This window comes from Accipiter gentilis, chromosome 25, assembly GCF_929443795.1.
Source record: "Accipiter gentilis chromosome 25, bAccGen1.1, whole genome shotgun sequence".
NCBI classification, from domain to species: Eukaryota; Metazoa; Chordata; class Aves; order Accipitriformes; family Accipitridae; genus Astur; species Astur gentilis.
In genome coordinates, this window is record NC_064904.1 from 17,345,970 (window position 1) to 17,365,384 (window position 19,415).

Consider the following 19,415-nt stretch of genomic DNA (forward strand, 5'->3'; position numbering starts at 1 on the left):
AGAAGTGAGGCATGCGTGTGGGTTTTTTTTTCAGAGCAGTTCTTTAACTCTGGCTGTACTGTACAACAGTTGTTTCCATTGGGAAATCAATATTTACATAGTAAACAGCGATGAGACATGGGCTGGGTGCCATCCAAGCACGTAGCAGGACCCGCTCTGTCAAATGCCCACACCTCAAACTGTGGAAAATGTTACTCTTCTCTCTTTTGGAATAGGAGTAGTTTTTCATTACCAGTGATGAATACTGTTTTATTTTTACTCTGCTTTGTATGCTTTTCAAGGCCTGCTTGCAAGGAAGGAGGCAGCCACTGAAATATAGGAAGCCACACTATATACTCTCCTGTATCACGCACACCTCGCCTCTTCTGATCAGAATTCAAGGCCTGGTGCACAGAATTAGCCATCCCCTCAAATGAAAGCAATTTATTGCAGAAAGCAATCAGAACTGACACTTCAAATATACTAAACGTCCAGCACAACCTGAGCTCCTTTTTGATCTCATTTGTATATCAGGGACCTCCTCAGGGCTCCTGCCACTCCACTGCCTGCAGAGACCTTCACCTAGGGGACAAACACTGCCCTCCAAGGAGCATGTCACTGCTGGGGTGAGGCTCAGCTGGGACTAACACAAACACATCTATATGGGCTTGGTGGTCCACAGGGCATTGCCAATGGAAGAATGCACTGCAGGCAGAGCAGCACTGCCCATTCTTACTTTACCTGGATGCTATGATGAGTCCATGTCCTCCTGTTTTGCAACAACACTCCTGAAGCTGGCTGTGTAATGCTGCCTAGCACCGTATTCCCTCCTGTTTGCAGAAGTGGCTTGCAGCTGTAAGAAAAATGTTCTGTCTCTAATCTCTGTTTACACAGCATGGAGATAAAGAAATTCCTCAACAATCAGTTAATCTCTCTTTGGGCTGACGTGACCATCTTTGCTCAGCTCAGCTGCAAAGCAGCAACACATGCAAACACACCACAGTGCTTTGTGGACTAGGGAAGGAGCATCATGTGAAACCAAGCTCTGTACTGAAGTCTTTTGCTAAGCGTGATGAGTGAGCAGCTCTGTGCACTGCAAATGTCCCCTGAAACAGGCAGGATGATGCTGAGAGGAAGGGCAGACCCATCTTCTGGAAGCTGACGTGTTTGAAGCTCTTGCCCATTTTTGGCACGTGATTTGAAGCAAGAGGCCTGCTTTTGGGTGGGTTTCTGCTGTAAATTCTGTTGGTCGTCTGCAGCAGCGAGGTGCCGCTAGCAGATATGCCATCCCCATGTAAGTAGGGGCCTACTCATGTAAGTAAGGTCTGAGCAAGTTCTGCATGAACTCACCGCCTGGCCCTAAAGGATTGGAAAAACAGGAAACTCTTTCAAAGGTGTCTAAGGATTTGATGTTGACGTTTGAATTTCCCTTTCATATCACTGCAACATTTTTGTCCAGGCGCTTTATACCTGCACTGCGAAGCTGTAATTTATTTCTAGTCAGAGATTTTGTGCTTTTGAAAATAAAGCACAAGGAGGACAGAAAATAAAAGTATTCCAAGACACTTCGGTGCATTAGACAAGTGTTTATTATGGGAAACTGAGCCTTTCCAGCTCTTGGGGAAAAGCATATCTTGTGTACAAAGAATATAGCAAAAAGACAAAGCTGGTCTGCCTACTGAGATTTTTGGTGCTCTATGGTTTGAGGAAAAACCAGAACATACTCATCAGTAGAAACAGTTAGAACACAGTGACAATAACCTAGAAGGAGCTGAAGGGGACTGAAAACAATGCAGACTGCATGGCCATGCAGCTGGGAAAGCATCATCTTTGCTCAAACAGGCCCCAAAGCAAGCAGATGGGCTGAGAAAACATGGAAGTATTATTGTGGCGGCTCCTCTGGTGACAGTCTCACCTGTGAAATGGGCTCCATTTGCCGGCAGGTCATAATTACAGAGGCTGTGGGCATGGGATCAGGCAGAGAGCACCTCATCCTCTTCCCAGGAGCTGCTGGGAACCAGCTCCCAGAGCAGCAACTGGCGGCAGTGGTTTTTTAAAAATGCACCCTTGGTGTTGCAGCTGAAGCTGGCCACATTTTCCTCCCAGCAAATTGTGCACTGGGAGGAACTGTGGAAAAAAAATCCACCAAGAATCTATGAATGTAATCCCTCAGGTGAAACTCCTTCCCACTTGTAACCCAACTCAGCAAATGTTAATGCCCTGTCCCTGCATTCGCATTGCCATCAGAGCCATTTTCCCCAGACAATGGCCACCTTTGCCCTGGTAAACACAGAAAGTAGGCATTTCCTCAGAGGAAGTTAATTTGGATTTTTAGACAAAAAAAAAATATAAATAGGAAGAGTGGGAAACAAAATCTTTTCAGTAATCTGGGAAAGTATTATTGGACAAGACATTTTCTGCTAAACAGAAACACTTTCCCCAGGCCATTGAGATGCTAAGGACCAACACGTTACTTTAACATTATCTTTTAGTGAAGAAAATCAGATTTAATTTTACCAGTACACATACCATAGTCATTGAAGCCCTGACTTTATTTTAAAAGAGTGATTCATGCATTTAGCTTTTGGTTCATTTCTGTCTTAGTTTCAGAGCCATAAAAAATCTCACTTTGGAGGTGCAGAATGATTAATTTCTTAACCACATTTTTGCTTTGAAGTGTCTATTGGCTGTTAATAAAGTAAGCCTTTTTACTTCAAAGTCACAAAACATAAACACACGCGGATGCTTTGGGCCAAAGGAGGGAGCTGAAAATCTGTCTGGCAGTGAGAATTTAGCTGAAATGAGGAGGGGGGCTCCTATCTCACCACCCTGGGGAATAGTGCTGCATTTGTTTAGCCAAAACCACTGTGTGCGGAGGCAATGGGAAAGTCAGGACGGGGTCTCTGGAGCTCCTTATTTAGAGGGTGGAGTCTGGGGGAATGAACATTACATTTTGTTAGAAAACCACTAGTGTTTTTACAGCACAGATTTAATAAAGCTAATTTATGACTGACTGAAAGTTAAATACCTTACAACCCTGCACTTAGCATTTGCTTAGTGCCATACACTGTAGGGTCTGTGTCCGACCCACAACTACTTTAACGACGTGTCTAGAAAGACTCACGCCTCTGAGACATGGAGAAACATGTGGCAATCAGAGGAGCAAATTCCCGGCTGGCTGGCGTAGCTGGGCAGTCACCCTCTGAAGCCACCAGCTCAGGCTGGCTGGGAACAAGCTTCAGGCACTCGGGGGTTTGATTTTTTACAACAGGCAGAGTAAGAATGGAATGCTGAACTCAGGCGCTGATGCTCTGGGCCATTGCAGTTGTGCAAAGGTCCTCCCGTTCTCGGGGAAGAGTTTCTCCAGCAAAACAGGCGGTGCACGGCAACCTCCATCCCAGGTCTGCAGCTGCACTGCATCAAAGCAAGCTGGAATTAAGTCAGGCATATCTCATCAAAAGGGTTCTCTCTGGAAGGTGTAGTTTTTTTAAAAAAAATCTTCCTTTTTCTAAAATATTTCCCATTTACATTAGGGAAAGCCACATTTAGCTGTTCTGTTTCAGTCACTTAGCTCTAAACCAGAACGTGCCACTGAGCGTGACATGTTTCAGTTTTAAAAGAGCTTAAGATCATCTGACAGTGTTTCACCATGATGCATCTGCCTTGCAAGAGCCACCTTCCAGAGTTCAAGCCCCTTCTTAGGGGCAGGACACTTTGGAAGACTGCATGTCCTAAAAATATCCCGCTGCTAAAGTTTTGTGATGCAGTATGGGAACTGCCTGACTTTTGGAGTATGGTGGGAGAGGAGGTTTGGGCTGGGAAGCCAGCTCATCACAGAGAAGGGGGAGGTGATGTTCTTGGACTACAGTTCCCATGACCCTGTGCAAAAGTGTGTGTGTGTGTGTGTGTGTGTGTGTGTGTAGATTCAGGCTGCCAAAAAGTGTTTCCATGTGAGAACTTTTCTACTAAATACATGAAACAATGGAATCCATCACTATAAAAGCAGAAGGAAAAATCTGAATTTTTCTTGCACAAAATTTCAGGGTTTGGGGTGAAATTAAGTGCTGGAATGTTCTGGGATGTCAGCATTAATTTTGCTAACCTGAAAAGCCAGAATTTGCAGATGGGGTCCCCGCACCCAAGAAATCCCCACTTGCGCTGTCACCTTCCATGGGACTGCCAACTGCCAGCACAAGTGAGAGCCCTTCCTTGGTCTTTGCATTCAGCAAGACCCCAGTTTGGGCAAACCCCGAATTCCTTATTAAATCACGTCAGATTTATACCAGCATGAAGGACAACAGAGGACAGGCAAGCTCAACAGGCTGCTGATGCAACAATACAGCTTAGGCTACAGCTTTCTGCTTTTCTATCTTAGGAGCCTCATAGGGGAAGGTTGGCTCATACGTGGGGTAGGCTGACTTTCACCAGCTTTCCTGCTAATAGCACAGGGCACCCTAAGGGTGTTTTGTCTCACCTGGTGCCTCAGCACAGACAAGAGCCTAAATAAACCCACAGGAGCTTTCCCATTTGCAGCAGTGGGAGCATGGACCAGAGCAGTGCCAGCTGCAGCTGCCATGAACCACAGCAGATGCTGAGCACTGCTGCCAAAATCAACCAAAGCGCCTGTGAGAAGTGCCTGTATAAGATCGTCACACCCACCCTGCTATATAGATGTGCCTTCTATGTCCTCTTTCTGCTCTCAACACGTCCATTTTCTCCGGCTGAGGGTCGCCTGGGGGATGGGCCCTAACCTGGGTGATCCAAGAAGCCCCACAGCTGACCTAATCAGAGACCCCCACCCAAATCTTACACTCAGGCACCAGTGAACAGCTCTGAAATCACTCAGCAGTGAACACCCCTCCATATTAGCAACTGTGAGTATTTAGACACATCAGAGCAATAGCAAAGTGCACCGTGTGCTGCAGGACCAGCTCAGACCTATAGCTGAGGAGGCAGGAGAAATGATAGGGACATTATTTATTAGGGACTGAGCCAAAATCCCCATCCTCCAGGCCCAAGCATTTCATTTGTTCCACTGCTAAAGAGGAGTTGCTGCTAATGACAGGAGAACAACTTGACAATATATATACTGTGGAGCCAAAGGTCCTCATTACAGAGAAATCTGAGTCCTCTATTACAGAGCAAGGCTGGAACGAGCATTACCTGTGCTGCTGCAGGTCCAACGTCCTTTCCCCAAGCAGTCTCCGGCACTCCTTCTTCCTCCTGCCCGCCTGGCAGGGAAGACACAGGTGGATTCCTCCCGCTGCCTTTGCAGACTCCTGAGCCAAGCAAGGGAGAGGAGTGTGCAGGGAAGAGGCCATTAGCAGTGCGCAGCAGCTTCTCACAGCCATAAATCTCGGAAATTGCAAACATTTATTAACATTTGTTGGGTTTGGCTTTTGTTTTTTCTTTGGGTTTGTTTTTTTTTTTGACAATAGGACCTGTGGCATTGCCAGTGTTGGAAGCCTGGATTTGACATTTCCGCTCTCAGTCCTGCCTAGATCAGTCTCAAAAAGGTGCCTCTGCCCCTCTCTTTCCTCTGTTATGGTGTGTGATTTTAAGCGTTTTAGTGGGTAACACCCATTCTCTCTCCCCAGCTTGCGCTCAGGAGGTGGGAGAGCAGCTGACCCCCCCAGCTTTAACCTGAAAGCAGGCAGGGTTGTGCAACAGGGTAACTGAGCTGCAGCGTATTGCTAGCAGGTTAGCTGCCAGCACCATTCCCAAAATCATGTCCTAGCCTATCTGGAAGACTCATCTGTATGGCTTGAGTCAACTTAGAGCTGCCAGCATCTGGGCTATGTCCTGCCCCACATTCATCCTGCCAACAGTTCGGAGGACTGCAGCAGGATGGCAGGGTGGAAATCAAAAGGGACTTCAGCAAATCAAGTCTCCTTTATGCCTGGGATGTTTCTGTCTTCCTCTGCTCCCATGGCCAGCTTGTCAAAGCCTTACCCCATGTAAGAAATATTGAAATAATATTGTAATAATTTTAATAATACATAATTATACACAATAGTAATATTGTAGTAACTGTATTGTGTGATAAACAATATTGAAACAATACAGGGTCATAACACTTGCACACCAGTTTCCATTAATTGTTACGTGAAACATGCATGATTCCAGGAAGCATGTTGTTTGGAAATAGCAACTTTTCCACCACTCTCTACCAGCATTTTGTGTACATGTCATTTTAATCTGCTTGGCAAACACAGGCTGTGATTGATGTGGCTAAGAGACTTTATCCATTTAATCACTCACCCTGTTTTTAGATCTGTGCTTTCTGTGATCTGCCTTCAGCTTGCCAAACATCTCTTGCAGCTCATAACTCACCTCAGAGCAGTCAAAGCATATGAATAGGGACTACAGGGATCACAGCCTTTTCTGGAGGAAGGTCAAGCCCTGGCAGAAATAAACCAACCCATCACCCCCTGGCATGAGGCTTTCCCACTATCTCTGACCCCACCAAAGCCTGTTCTCCTGTCCCAAGAGTGAGGGTAGAAATCAAGATGAGGAGAGTGCATGGAAAAGTAGCTGCGTAAGCTCTAGCATCAGAGTGAAGTTGCTACTAATGACTTTATGAAATAACTCTACGAAACACTATTTTGGTGAAAACCTGCTCCCCATCATGCCTCTAGCTCTCACCCACAGCTTGCCAAACTCATTGGGAAAGCTTCAGCAGTGTCATCAGCCACTGGTTTCAATAGTCTCCCGCAGAAATACAAAGACGTACTCTCCTCTGAGGTGATGCTTTGGCCAGAACTTCACCCTGAGGAGATGCCAGTGCCCACAGGCAGCAGGTGCTGTGGACAACTCTGTATAGCACCATGAGGGGTACTGCTGTATCCTGCTTGCACAGAGGAGTTTGAGCCGCAGTGGTTGCACTCAGGCCACGATTCAGTTTTACCGCCCTGCTAAACTCTGGAGACCTCAGTCTCGTTCAAGTTTGTCCTTGGGAGCTGCCAACCGCACCTCCAGTGGGACTGGCTCAGTGGTGACCAAAAGCCCCTGGCAGCACACGTGTATTCTTTGCTCCTTCCTTGTGCTGGGGCAGCCAGGTCTTTCATGACACTGCTGCTGTGGCCTGCTAAAGTGCTCCACGCTTGACACAGTGTTTCACTCTACCCTGTCCTTTGCAATGGATTAATGGATTAACCCCTGATCTTTGCAGTGACCTAACTTGTGTTCTGATTGATGGCTCTACTTGTTTTCTTGCATTTTGCATCACCAACACAAGAGAAAGGACCACCATACAAAAGAAACAGCTGCTAAAGAGGAGGAAAGAAACTCATCAAGTACTTTATGGGCAATTCCCATCCTTTGTTCCACAGTAGGTGTGATTTGGGATAGGCAAACATTTGGAAATGGCTGTTTCTCTCTCTTGCCCAGCCCTCATTGCTTTAACAAGACTAGGAACCAACTATAGACAATGGAAGATTGATGTTTTGGAGAGGGCAAGAATGTCTTTAGCCATTTGCTTGTTATGCTTTTTCCGGACCATAGTGGAATACATAAATCTCTGGCTCCAGCTAGAGGCCATTCATGGCTAGGGTTCTAACCTGAAAGGAACTCCCATTACAAAGTATTGATACCGAAAAGCTGGTTGAAGAAACTCTCTAAGACTCGTTTTGGAGTTTTAGAAAGCAGGCATTCTTTATTGAAGCGCTGGATGCACGGGGGATAGTTCCACCTAGCGTGCATATCACAACTTTAGCACTAACAGGTTATATAGAATAACTAATTGCATATTAATGAGATTAGTATACATTTACATAAAAAATAATTGCAACTGATTCTCATAGTACTGCCTACATCCGATCATGCGCAATGAAGGATCCATTTGAGTTGAAGGGCTGCTTTTGCGACCACCGACCCATTTGAAGTTCTTGCTGGCTGTCCTTGTTCTTTGATCTTGAAAGCTTAAGGCAACTTCAATCACATGTGGTCAGTTTCAGCATTGTTCTCATCTAGCGTACAGGAACATCTAGTCATAAGAGCAAAGAACTGCAAAACTTACAAGTAACTACCTCTACTAGTTAATTGCTGGCTATACTTTTGTCTATGGTTTCAATCATAGTGTTAGTATAAGATTTCTAATAATTATTTACCAAATCTCACTTTTACAGTCACCTAGCAGCAGTTTCCACAGCTGGTACAAAATATTAAAACCATCAAAATATTTAGACATACCATACAGAATGTATGGAAATATGCTATCAGTATTGCTGTATTAGGGTGCATAATGCAATAATATAACAAATATCCCAAAGAGAACAATGAGAACAGAGACTGGGGAGACTTACACATCCTGTCCATCCCAGACACCAGGACTTTCTTCCTTGTCTATCAAGCAACAAGATGAGATGCTGTTTCCTTCCCTCCATCTATGTTATCAAGCCAATGAGCCTCGTAATGTATTAACCCTACTTGACATTGTGAAACAAGACCTCTGTTTGACTGAGCTATTGCCCTGGTAGTTACGCACAAAGTCTGGCTGCTTTGTTAAAGGTGAAGCCCCGCGAGTGCAGTGCCTGCCTTCCCCAACTGGGCAGGAATCAGGTAGGACTTGATTCCTGGGTAAGACTTGTGATACTGCTCGAGCCTCACTGCATGTAGTGAGCAGGGTGCCCCAGCCAAAGACCAGCATCTTTAAGGAGGGCTGATGGCCAGCCATTTCAGCCCCCTTTCTGTCCTCTGGTGGGTGAAGTGGTGCCTGGGCAAGGGGATGTGCTGAGGGATGCTGGCACACAAGGTCACGCTGTGGGGAGTGGTAGCGATACAAGGGGATGTGCCAGGGAGCCCATTGGGCAGAGACTCACCCCTGTGGGGTGCTACCACAGCCAGAAGCCAGCCCAGCTGGAATACGTACAGTACGCTCAGACACCGAATGACGAAGGCTGCTTTTCCCCCAGAGCTCACGTGGAGAGACCAGAGGAAGAACAAATTGCCCATGTCAGTGCTGAGAGCTCAGTCAACTCCTTGAGTGCAAGGGTGGCGATTCAACATATTTGGAGGACTGGGACCTCAGGGCAGTGCCTGTGAACCTCGTCCCTGACAGCACGATGCAGTCACCTGGTGACAGGTATGGGTGGCCAAGGCTGCAAGCGTAGGCAAGATGTGTGAGAATTACCATGAGAATTAGGACTGTGAAAAATCAAATCTCTTCTGGGGTCTTAATCAAAGGAAAAGCAACTCTGCCAGGGGAAACAAGCCTGCCATATGAGGCAAGACTGGGTTTGTCTAGCCTTGAGAAAAGAAGGCTTAGGGGAGACCTTATCATCATGTTCTAGTATTTAAGGGGTGGCTAAAAAGAAGATGGAGACTCCCTTTTTCCAAGGAGTCACATGGAAAAGATGAGGGGTAATGGGTACAAGTTAATCCTGGGGAGACTTTGATTGGACAGAAAAGGAAAATTTTTCACAATGAGAACGATCAGCCATTGGAATAATCTCCCTAGGGAAGTGGTGGATTCCCCAACATTTAAGATTAAGATACTTTTAAGGTTTGGCTGGACAGAGTGCTGGGCCACCTTGTCTAAACCTTGCTTTTGCCAAGAAAGGTTTAACCGGATGATCCTTGAGCTCCCTCCCGACCTGGTATTCTAGGATTCTATGAATTGTTTTCCTTTATATCCATCAACATCGCCCTCCCAAAACACAGCAGTTCCTTCCAGTCCACTCAAATGCTAAGAAAAATCTACACCAACCCAGAAAGCCCAGAGGAGCTCTACCGGCTGACTGGGATCGTCCCTCTTGCAAGAAGAGCGTGAGCAGGTTTGCGGCAACATTTGTGGGAGCTACCACTGAGAGCAGCTGCGTTTTCCGGAGACAGCCTCCGTCTGTAATATGGACGGCCACTTGGCAGCGGAGCAGTTCTTTCCTCCCACACGCAGACCCATCTGGAGTGTACCTTTAAAGCCCTGTCACGACACGGGCTGGACAGACCTGGGGGGGGTGGGTCGTGGTGAGTTCGGAATTCCCTCCGGCTAAATTAAGGTGAAACGACACCAAACGATCAGTTAAACGTGTTATTCGCGGCAGAAGCAGCCTGAACTTGGGAGGCGTTAACAGCAGGTGGCGGGGTTTCTCACAGAAGGAATTGGCGCGAAGCCACCTCAGCCACCCGCGTAACGGACGCCAGCTCGGGGAAGAAGGAGAGCCCTCCCGCTGAGGCAGCGGCTCGGAGCGGCCCCCCTTGCCTTCTAAACTCCTCCTCAGAGAAGAGCCCGGGGGCGGCTGGATACGCTCCTAGCCCCAGACTTGGTCAGCGGTTTTATGTCTTAAAGGGACGAGGTGTAGGGGTTTTAAGAGGAGAGAGAGACCGATTTCGCCGGCCCAGTTCCAATAGGGGCGCGCGTGGGGCTTCCGTTTCTGTCGTTTTATCATCTCCTTGCCCCTCCTTCGGGCGGGCACTCGAACTCATTAGGCTAATTAGGTGTCCTGTGCAGTTTCTGCTTTCAGAACTTTCGGGAAATGGGTCGTTGGGCTCGGGGGTCCTCTGGGGAGTAACGTCTTCCCTGCAGGCGTGAGCATTGTGTGGTCTTTGGCCGTGCGGTGCGCTGCCCTGCTCAGCACATCAGAACAGGGAGCTGTGCACCCTCCGGCACGGCCTCCCCCTCCTGTTGCTGACCTGAGCCGATCGCTTCTTTTCACCTGCGGTTCCTTGCTGTGCAGGATTCGTCGTTAGGCAGGGTTCGTCCTTACGCAGAACTTGCCCCACCACAATGTTTGAGACGTTAATTCCTTCAGTCTCTCACAAGCCCTCAGGTTCAAAAAAGGTCTCCTACCCAGCATAGTGCAGTTTTCCTCTTTGGGGGCAGAAACTAATTTCAAGAGTTAAAACAGAGGGAGTATCCAAGATGCCTTGGCATATGCCTTGGGAAGGAGGGGTGGCAGAGGCTGTGATGTTTATTGGCCTCTGCCATAAAGAGGGGGAAAATGAAACACCATATAAATACGATGCACCTAAATATCGCCGAAATGGGTGTGTGATAAATATCCAGACAGAAGGAGGCAGACGGCTCCCACATACTTGCTCTAGCTATGCTAAAAGTGGTACGTTTCCTGCTAAAGACAATCTAACCCCCAAAAACATAGCTTAAAATCCTAAGGACTCATGAAGGATGAATATGATATCATGAGATGACCAAATGCTACTTGAAAGACACAATCCTATCAGAGAGAAAGCAAAAGCCAGTAAAGCCAGCCTCAGCCTACCAAATGGTTAGGAAGATGTCTGAGTTGCCTTTCTCCCTGCCAAATGTCAGCATTATGAAAACAGGCCTCCTGAAGGTGTCAGCTAGCCAGAGTTTGCAGTAGTGTGAGGAGGGCAGCACCATAACCTGGTGGGGGGGGGTGATACAGGTATTTACTCAGTGTGTCTTCAGGGTGGTGGAGGAAGCACAGCATGTTCTCCACCAGCCACTCCCTCGTGCAGGTATGCTCCAGCTCCATGCAGATGCAGGATTCTCTCACCCACATCTCCTCCATGGTGACTATATCAAGGTGGAAGGCATGCCCAAGGAGAGAATGCAGGGGCACAAGCAGGTGGTAGACAGCATTGTCCTCATGAGGACATCTTTGCGCACGGTGGATGTCCCGGAGGGAATGGACTCTCAGAGGGGGAAGGCGGTCGCTGTCCCAGTGGTAACAGGCATCTCTGTCGCAAGGCTCCTTGCAATGGCCCCTTTGGCTGCATCGGGTCCCACTCTGCAGCATGTGCTTTTGCTGTGTAGGAAAGCTGGGACAGTGATTGCCACAGCCAATTGAGGAGCGTGTTCTCTGTGTCCAGCGTGCTCAGTTCTGCAGCACCAGCTCCCCGGGGAGTGACTTCAGGCCTGGCCCTGTGCCTGAAGAACTGCACCTCTACCATAGCCCAGCTCTCTGGCCACGTCCTGCTGCTGGTAACACTGGCCTCTGCCTACTTGATGCTCAGCAAGGCGTCCAAGCCATCTTGCTGCACACCAGATATTTCAATCAGCAGGGGACTATCGGAAGCGTTCATCAGCCAGAGCTTGCAGGAGCGCCTGGAGGGCAGCACAGTTAAATGGTAGTGTCTCGACTGAGGCAAAACCACCCAGGCTGCTTTTACCAAGATTTGGAACCAGCGGGTGGTTTTCTCCATGTCTAGGTAGGGGCTGGTGCAGATGGTGCCTAGGAGGATGGGACCCTGATTTTTCCTAAGCTCCTCCTTGGGGTGGTGCAGGAAGACCAGCACGTCCTCCACCAGCCACTCCCTCGTGCAGGTGCACTCCAGCTACACGTGGACCCTGGAGTTCCTCACTGGCATCTCCCCGGTGGTGTGCAGCTGCAGATGGAAGGTGTGCCCATGGGGGGGCTTCAGAGGCACGAGCAGGTTGTAGGCAGCATCATCCTCACAGACACTCCAACCTTCTAAGGCACTTCTCACACCAACAGCTGGCTTCAGTCGCAGCGTAAAACTATCCCTGGAAACCTTTCGGCACATACGGAGAATTTCATCCGCCATCTCATCCACCATCATGAGCGATTCTGGCAGCTCCAGGAGGCACTTGACCGAAATTCTGCCCGCATCTACTGCAACACTGGAATTCACTTCTTGCTCCTCCTTATCCGTCTTCTCCCTGCAGCTGGCCTCCTTGCTGCTGCTGCTGGCTGAGAGCTCCTTTTCCTGAACCACCAGCAGAGCCCGAAGAGCAGGAGCAGGACTCCACTGGTGGCCCAGGACTGCCACTGCTGCAAGGCACCAAAGAGCAGGGCTCCCCAAGCAAAGCCACTCTGCTCCTGGGTTCCCTGCTCCAGCTCCTGCAGCATCTGAGTCATCTTCCAGCTAAGATACTCATTATGCTGCTGTGATGCCAAGCTGCCTGCTGGCATTAACCCGCAGCACCCAGGAAGCCAAAGCCCAGTGACTCGCTGAGACCAGAGCCCACTGCACCAGCTCTTCTGCAAGATGCTCCCCGACGCCGTGGCAGCTGAGCTGTCAGCACCCTGTGCCCGCACTCCCCGACCCAGAGACGCACGGACACTCACGGACACAGCCTTTGTCCAAACAAGAGATTTATTGACACCTTTGCGCACGGTGGATCTCCCGGAGGGAATGGACTCTCTGGCCACGTCCTGCGCTGGTAACACTGGTCTCTGCCTACTCGATGCTCAGGAAGGTGTCCAAGCCATCGTACTGCACCCCAAATGTCATCACAATCAGCAGGGGACTATTGGAAACGTTCGTCAGCCGGAGCTTGCAGGAGCGCCTGGAGGGCAGCATGGTTAAGCGGTGGTGTCTCGACTGAGGCAAAAGCCGCCAGGATGCTTCTACCAAGATTTGGAACCAGCGGGTGGTTTTCTCCATGTCTAGGTAGGGGCCGGTGCAGAGGGTGTCTAGGAGGCTGGCACTCTGATTTTTCCTCAGCTCCTCCTCGGGGTGGTGCAGGAAGCACAGCATCTCTCCTGCCAGCTGCTCCCTCCTGCAGGAGCACTCCAGCTCCACGCGGACCCTGGAGTTCCTCACTGGCCTCTCCCCACTGTTGCCCAACTCCAGGTGGAAGGCGTGCCCACGGGGGGGCTTCAGGGGCACGAGCAGGTTGTAGGCAGCGTCATCCTTAGAGAGACTCCAACCTTTTGAGATGCTTCTCAAAACGACAGCTAGCTTCACTTGTGGCATAAAACTATTCCTGGAAAGCGTTTGGCACATAAGGAGAATTTCATCCACCATCATGAATGATTCTGCCAGGTCCAGGAGGCGCTTGACCGAAATTCTGCCCGCATCTACTGCAACACTGGAATTTACTTTTTGCTTCTTCTTAGCCGCCTTCTTCCTGCAGCTGGCCTTCTTGCTACTGCTGGCTGGCTGAGAGCTCCTATTCCTGAGCCACCAGCAGAGCCCGAAGAGCAGGAGCAGGACTCCAGCAACGACCCAGAACTGCCACTGCTGCAAGGCACCAAAGAGCAGGGCTCCCCAGGCAAAGCCGCTCTGCTCCTGGGTTCCCTGCTCCAGCTCCTGCAGCATCTGAGTCATCTTCCAGCTCAGGTACTCCTCACGCTGCCGCATGCGCTCACGTGTATCCTCATCCAGCTCATCGCCGACCAAACGAACGTTCCAGAGGATGCTTAGCACAGCCAGAAGAATTTTGAAGAATTGTATCACAGCCAAGGCCTGCAGGAGGAGGGAGAGAAGGGGTTCAGTGGGGCTGGGAGGGAGGGAGCTGGCGCCGGGGGGAGCAGGGCCGGGAGCCGCAGGGAGCTGGGGGCAGGTAGGAGAGGGGGCGAGGCAGCTGGGAGGCAGCAAGGCCTGCGCTCAGCCCCGGTGGCGGCGGCACCGTGCCCTGCCCGAGGTGCTCCCGCCAGCAGCTGGGCCCTCGATGCAGGCTGAGAACCTGGCCCTCGTCCAGCCCAGCCTCCCCCCGCCTGCGCACTCACCGCTCGCCCAGGCTGTACTGGCGCAGCGCTGCCGGCTGGTGCCTTTTATACCCCCCCGCCATTGTGACGCGTCCCCTCTGATGTCACAGGTGCCGGAGCGCATCACAGGCCAGCCGCGGCCTTCGGACTCACCCCGGCTCAGCGACTGTGCCCGCACTCCCCGACCCAGAGACACACGGACACTCACGGACACAGCCTTTGTCCAAACAAGAGATTTATTGACACCTTTGCGCACGGTGGATCTCCCGGAGGGAATGGACTCTCTGGCCACGTCCTGCGCTGGTAACACTGGTCTCTGCCTACTCGATGCTCAGGAAGGTGTTCAAGCCATCTTGCTGCACCATAAATGTCATCACAATCAGCAGGGGACTATTGGAAGTGTTCGTCAGCCGGAGCTTGCAGGAGTGCCTGGAGGGCAGCACGGTTAAGCGGTGGTGTCTCGACTGAGGCAAAAGCTGCCAGGATGCTTTTACCAAGATTTGGAACCAGCGGGTGGTTTTCTCCATGTCTAGGTAGGGGCCAGTGCAGAGGGAGTCTAGGAGGCTGGCACTCTGATTTTTCCTCAGCTCCTCCTTGGGGTGGTGCAGGAAGCACAGCATGTCCTCCACCAGCTGCTCCCTCCTGCAGGAGCACTCCAGCTCCACGCGGACCCTGGAGTTCCTCGGTGGCCTCTCCCCAGTGTTGCCCAACTCCAGGTGGAAGGTGTGCCCACGGGGGGGCTTCAGGGGCACGAGCAGGTTGTAGGCAGCATCATCCTTAGAGAGACTCCAACCTTCTAAGGTGCTTCTGAAAACGACAGCTGGCTTCACTTGTGGCATAAAACTATTCCTGGAAAGCATTCGGCACATACGGAGAAGTTCATCCATCATCTTATCCACCATCATGAATGATTCTGCCAGGTCCAGGAGGCGCTTGACCGAAATTCTGCCCGCATCTACTGCAACACTGGAATTTACTTTTTGCTTCTTCTTAGCCGCCTTCTTCCTGCAGCTGGCCTCCTTGCTACTGCTGGCTGGCTGACGGCTCCTTTTCCTGAGCCACCAGCAGAGCCCGAAGAGCAGGAGCAGGACTCCAGCAACGGCCCAGAACTGCCACTGCTGCAAGGCACCAAAGAGCAGGGCTCCCCAGGCAAAGCCGCTCTGCTCCTGGGTTCCCTGCTCCAGCTGCTGCAGCATCTGAGTCATATTCCAGCTCAGGTACTCCTCACGCTGCCGCATGTGCTCGCGTGTCTCTTCATCCAGCTCATCACCGACCACATGAGCATTCCAGAGGATGCTTTCAACAACCAGGGTGAAGAATTGTATCACAGCCATGGCCTGCAGGAGGAGGGAGAGAAGGGGTTCAGTGGGGCTGGGAGGGAGGGAGCTGGCGCCGGGGGGAGCAGGGCCGGGAGCCGCAGGGAGCTGGGGGCAGGTAGGAGAGGGGGCGAGGCAGCTGGGAGGCAGCAAGGCCTGCGCCCAGCCCCGGTGGCGGCGGCACCGTGCCCTGCCCGAGGTGCTCCCGCCAGCAGCTGGGCCCTCGATGCAGGCTGAGAACCCGGCCCTCGTCCAGCCCAGCCTCCCCCCGCCTGCGCACTCACCGCTCGCCCAGGCTGTACTGGCGCAGCGCTGCCGGCTGGTGCCTTTTATACCCCCCTGCCATTGTGACGCGTCCCCTCTGATGTCACAGGTGCCGGAGCGCATCACAGGCACACCCGCCGGCCAGCCGCGGCCTTCGGCCTCACCCCGGCTCAGCGACTGTGCCCGCACTCCCCGACCCAGAGACGCACGGACACTCACGGACACAGCCTTTGTCCAAACAAGAGATTTATTGACACCTTTGCGCACAGTGGATCTCCCGGAGGGAATGGACTCTCTGGACACGTCCTGTGCTGGTAACACTGGTCTCCGCCTACTCGATGCTCAGGAAGGTGTCCAAGCCATCTTGCTGCACCATAAATGTCATCACAATCAGCAGGGGACTATTGGAAGTGTTCGTCAGCCGGAGCTTGCACGAGTGCTTGGAGGGCAGCACGGTTAAGCGGTGGTGTCTCGACTGAGGCAAAAGCTGCCAGGATGCTTTTACCAAGATTTGGAACCAGCGGGTGGTTTTCTCCATGTCTAGGTAGGGGCCGGTGCAGAGGGTGTCTAGGAGGCTGGCACTCTGATTTTTCCTCAGCTCCTCCTCGGGGTGGTGCAGGAAGCACAGCATCTCTCCTGCCAGCTGCTCCCTCCTGCAGGAGCACTCCAGCTCCACGCGGACCCTGGAGTTCCTCACTGGCCTCTCCCCACTGTTGCCCAACTCCAGGTGGAAGGCGTGCCCACGGGGGGGCTTCAGGGGCACGAGCAGGTTGTAGGCAGCGTCATCCTTAGAGAGACTCCAACCTTTTGAGATGCTTCTCAAAACGACAGCTAGCTTCACTTGTGGCATAAAACTATTCCTGGAAAGCGTTTGGCACATAAGGAGAATTTCATCCACCATCATGAATGATTCTGCCAGGTCCAGGAGGCGCTTGACCGAAATTCTGCCCGCATCTACTGCAACACTGGAATTTACTTTTTGCTTCTTCTTAGCCGCCTTCTTCCTGCAGCTGGCCTTCTTGCTACTGCTGGCTGGCTGAGAGCTCCTATTCCTGAGCCACCAGCAGAGCCCGAAGAGCAGGAGCAGGACTCCAGCAACGACCCAGAACTGCCACTGCTGCAAGGCACCAAAGAGCAGGGCTCCCCAGGCAAAGCCGCTCTGCTCCTGGGTTCCCTGCTCCAGCTCCTGCAGCATCTGAGTCATCTTCCAGCTCAGGTACTCCTCACGCTGCCGCATGCGCTCACGTGTATCCTCATCCAGCTCATCGCCGACCAAACGAACGTTCCAGAGGATGCTTAGCACAGCCAGAAGAATTTTGAAGAATTGTATCACAGCCAAGGCCTGCAGGAGGAGGGAGAGAAGGGGTTCAGTGGGGCTGGGAGGGAGGGAGCTGGCGCCGGGGGGAGCAGGGCCGGGAGCCGCAGGGAGCTGGGGGCAGGTAGGAGAGGGGGCGAGGCAGCTGGGAGGCAGCAAGGCCTGCGCTCAGCCCCGGTGGCGGCGGCACCGTGCCCTGCCCGAGGTGCTCCCGCCAGCAGCTGGGCCCTCGATGCAGGCTGAGAACCTGGCCCTCGTCCAGCCCAGCCTCCCCCCGCCTGCGCACTCACCGCTCGCCCAGGCTGTACTGGCGCAGCGCTGCCGGCTGGTGCCTTTTATACCCCCCCGCCATTGTGACGCGTCCCCTCTGATGTCACAGGTGCCGGAGCGCATCACAGGCCAGCCGCGGCCTTCGGACTCACCCCGGCTCAGCGACTGTGCCCGCACTCCCCGACCCAGAGACACACGGACACTCACGGACACAGCCTTTGTCCAAACAAGAGATTTATTGACACCTTTGCGCACGGTGGATCTCCCGGAGGGAATGGACTCTCTGGCCACGTCCTGCGCTGGTAACACTGGTCTCTGCCTACTCGATGCTCAGGAAGGTGTTCAAGCCATCTTGCTGCACCATAAATGTCATCACAATCAGCAGGGGACTATTGGAAGTGTTCGTCAGCCGGAGCTTGCAGGAGTGCCTGGAGGGCAGCACGGTTAAGCGGTGGTGTCTCGACTGAGGCAAAAGCTGCCAGGATGCTTTTACCAAGATTTGGAACCAGCGGGTGGTTTTCTCCATGTCTAGGTAGGGGCCAGTGCAGAGGGAGTCTAGGAGGCTGGCACTCTGATTTTTCCTCAGCTCCTCCTTGGGGTGGTGCAGGAAGCACAGCATGTCCTCCACCAGCTGCTCCCTCCTGCAGGAGCACTCCAGCTCCACGCGGACCCTGGAGTTCCTCGGTGGCCTCTCCCCAGTGTTGCCCAACTCCAGGTGGAAGGTGTGCCCACGGGGGGGCTTCAGGGGCACGAGCAGGTTGTAGGCAGCATCATCCTTAGAGAGACTCCAACCTTCTAAGGTGCTTCTGAAAACGACAGCTGGCTTCACTTGTGGCATAAAACTATTCCTGGAAAGCATTCGGCACATACGGAGAAGTTCATCCATCATCTTATCCACCATCATGAATGATTCTGCCAGGTCCAGGAGGCGCTTGACCGAAATTCTGCCCGCATCTACTGCAACACTGGAATTTACTTTTTGCTTCTTCTTAGCCGCCTTCTTCCTGCAGCTGGCCTCCTTGCTACTGCTGGCTGGCTGACGGCTCCTTTTCCTGAGCCACCAGCAGAGCCCGAAGAGCAGGAGCAGGACTCCAGCAACGGCCCAGAACTGCCACTGCTGCAAGGCACCAAAGAGCAGGGCTCCCCAGGCAAAGCCGCTCTGCTCCTGGGTTCCCTGCTCCAGCTGCTGCAGCATCTGAGTCATATTCCAGCTCAGGTACTCCTCACGCTGCCGCATGTGCTCGCGTGTCTCTTCATCCAGCTCATCACCGACCACATGAGCATTCCAGAGGATGCTTTCAACAACCAGGGTGAAGAATTGTATCACAGCCATGGCCTGCAGGAGGAGGGAGAGAAGGGGTTCAGTGGGGCTGGGAGGGAGGGAGCTGGCGCCGGGGGGAGCAGGGCCGGGAGCCGCAGGGAGCTGGGGGCAGGTAGGAGAGGGGGCGAGGCAGCTGGGAGGCAGCAAGGCCTGCGCCCAGCCCCGGTGGCGGCGGCACCGTGCCCTGCCCGAGGTGCTCCCGCCAGCAGCTGGGCCCTCGATGCAGGCTGAGAACCCGGCCCTCGTCCAGCCCAGCCTCCCCCCGCCTGCGCACTCACCGCTCGCCCAGGCTGTACTGGCGCAGCGCTGCCGGCTGGTGCCTTTTATACCCCCCTGCCATTGTGACGCGTCCCCTCTGATGTCACAGGTGCCGGAGCGCATCACAGGCACACCCGCCGGCCAGCCGCGGCCTTCGGCCTCACCCCGGCTCAGCGACTGTGCCCGCACTCCCCGACCCAGAGACGCACGGACACTCACGGACACAGCCTTTGTCCAAACAAGAGATTTATTGACACCTTTGCGCACAGTGGATCTCCCGGAGGGAATGGACTCTCTGGACACGTCCTGTGCTGGTA

General features: G+C 52.4%; 4 protein-coding genes and 1 pseudogene across 4 annotated transcripts; all 5 read right to left on the minus strand.

Annotated features, from left to right (window-relative positions):
• Positions 1-11,273: 11,273 nt before the first annotated feature.
• Positions 11,274-12,833, minus strand: LOC126050449 (inositol 1,4,5-trisphosphate receptor-interacting protein-like 1; annotated as a pseudogene).
• Positions 12,834-13,101: 268 nt separating this feature from the next.
• On the minus strand, positions 13,102-14,437 carry LOC126050450 (inositol 1,4,5-trisphosphate receptor-interacting protein-like 1). The gene is made up of 3 exons (XM_049828315.1): positions 14,376-14,437; positions 14,252-14,306; positions 13,102-14,112 (listed from the first exon to the last, which is right to left on the minus strand). Exons 1-3 carry the CDS (start codon positions 14,435-14,437, stop codon positions 13,102-13,104), a joined length of 1,128 nt encoding a protein of 375 aa, XP_049684272.1.
• Positions 14,438-14,674: 237 nt separating this feature from the next.
• Positions 14,675-15,995, minus strand: LOC126050451 (inositol 1,4,5-trisphosphate receptor-interacting protein-like 1). The gene has a single exon (XM_049828316.1). It carries the CDS (start codon positions 15,686-15,688, stop codon positions 14,675-14,677), a length of 1,014 nt encoding a protein of 337 aa, XP_049684273.1. The 5' UTR covers positions 15,689-15,995.
• A 270-nt stretch (positions 15,996-16,265) lies between these two features.
• On the minus strand, positions 16,266-17,601 carry LOC126050452 (inositol 1,4,5-trisphosphate receptor-interacting protein-like 1). The gene is made up of 3 exons (XM_049828317.1): positions 17,540-17,601; positions 17,416-17,470; positions 16,266-17,276 (listed from the first exon to the last, which is right to left on the minus strand). The coding sequence occupies exons 1-3, from the start codon at positions 17,599-17,601 to the stop codon at positions 16,266-16,268; spliced, it is 1,128 nt and encodes a 375-aa protein (XP_049684274.1).
• A 237-nt stretch (positions 17,602-17,838) lies between these two features.
• LOC126050453 (inositol 1,4,5-trisphosphate receptor-interacting protein-like 1) lies at positions 17,839-19,165 on the minus strand. Its single transcript, XM_049828318.1, has one exon. The coding sequence runs from the start codon at positions 18,850-18,852 to the stop codon at positions 17,839-17,841; it is 1,014 nt and encodes a 337-aa protein (XP_049684275.1). The 5' UTR covers positions 18,853-19,165.
• Positions 19,166-19,415: the final 250 nt, after the last annotated feature.

What these genes read in the sequence shown, in the direction of transcription:
- LOC126050453 (XM_049828318.1), bottom strand. Translation starts at nt 18,852, where the DNA reads ATGGCTGTGATACAATTCTTCACCCTGGTTGTTGAAAGCATCCTCTGG.
- LOC126050451 (XM_049828316.1), bottom strand. Translation starts at nt 15,688, where the DNA reads ATGGCTGTGATACAATTCTTCACCCTGGTTGTTGAAAGCATCCTCTGG.
- LOC126050450 (XM_049828315.1), bottom strand. Translation starts at nt 14,437, where the DNA reads ATGGCGGGGGGGTATAAAAGGCACCAGCCGGCAGCGCTGCGCCAGTAC. An exon ending in CAGTACAGCCTGGGCGAGCG is followed by an intron (nt 14,307 to 14,375) that starts GTGAGTGCGCAG and finishes TCGAGGGCCCAG; the next exon opens with CTGCTGGCGGGAGCACCTCG. An exon ending in CGCCGCCACCGGGGCTGAGC is followed by an intron (nt 14,113 to 14,251) that starts GCAGGCCTTGCT and finishes CTCCTCCTGCAG; the next exon opens with GCCTTGGCTGTGATACAATT.
- LOC126050452 (XM_049828317.1), bottom strand. Translation starts at nt 17,601, where the DNA reads ATGGCGGGGGGGTATAAAAGGCACCAGCCGGCAGCGCTGCGCCAGTAC. An exon ending in CAGTACAGCCTGGGCGAGCG is followed by an intron (nt 17,471 to 17,539) that starts GTGAGTGCGCAG and finishes TCGAGGGCCCAG; the next exon opens with CTGCTGGCGGGAGCACCTCG. An exon ending in CGCCGCCACCGGGGCTGAGC is followed by an intron (nt 17,277 to 17,415) that starts GCAGGCCTTGCT and finishes CTCCTCCTGCAG; the next exon opens with GCCTTGGCTGTGATACAATT.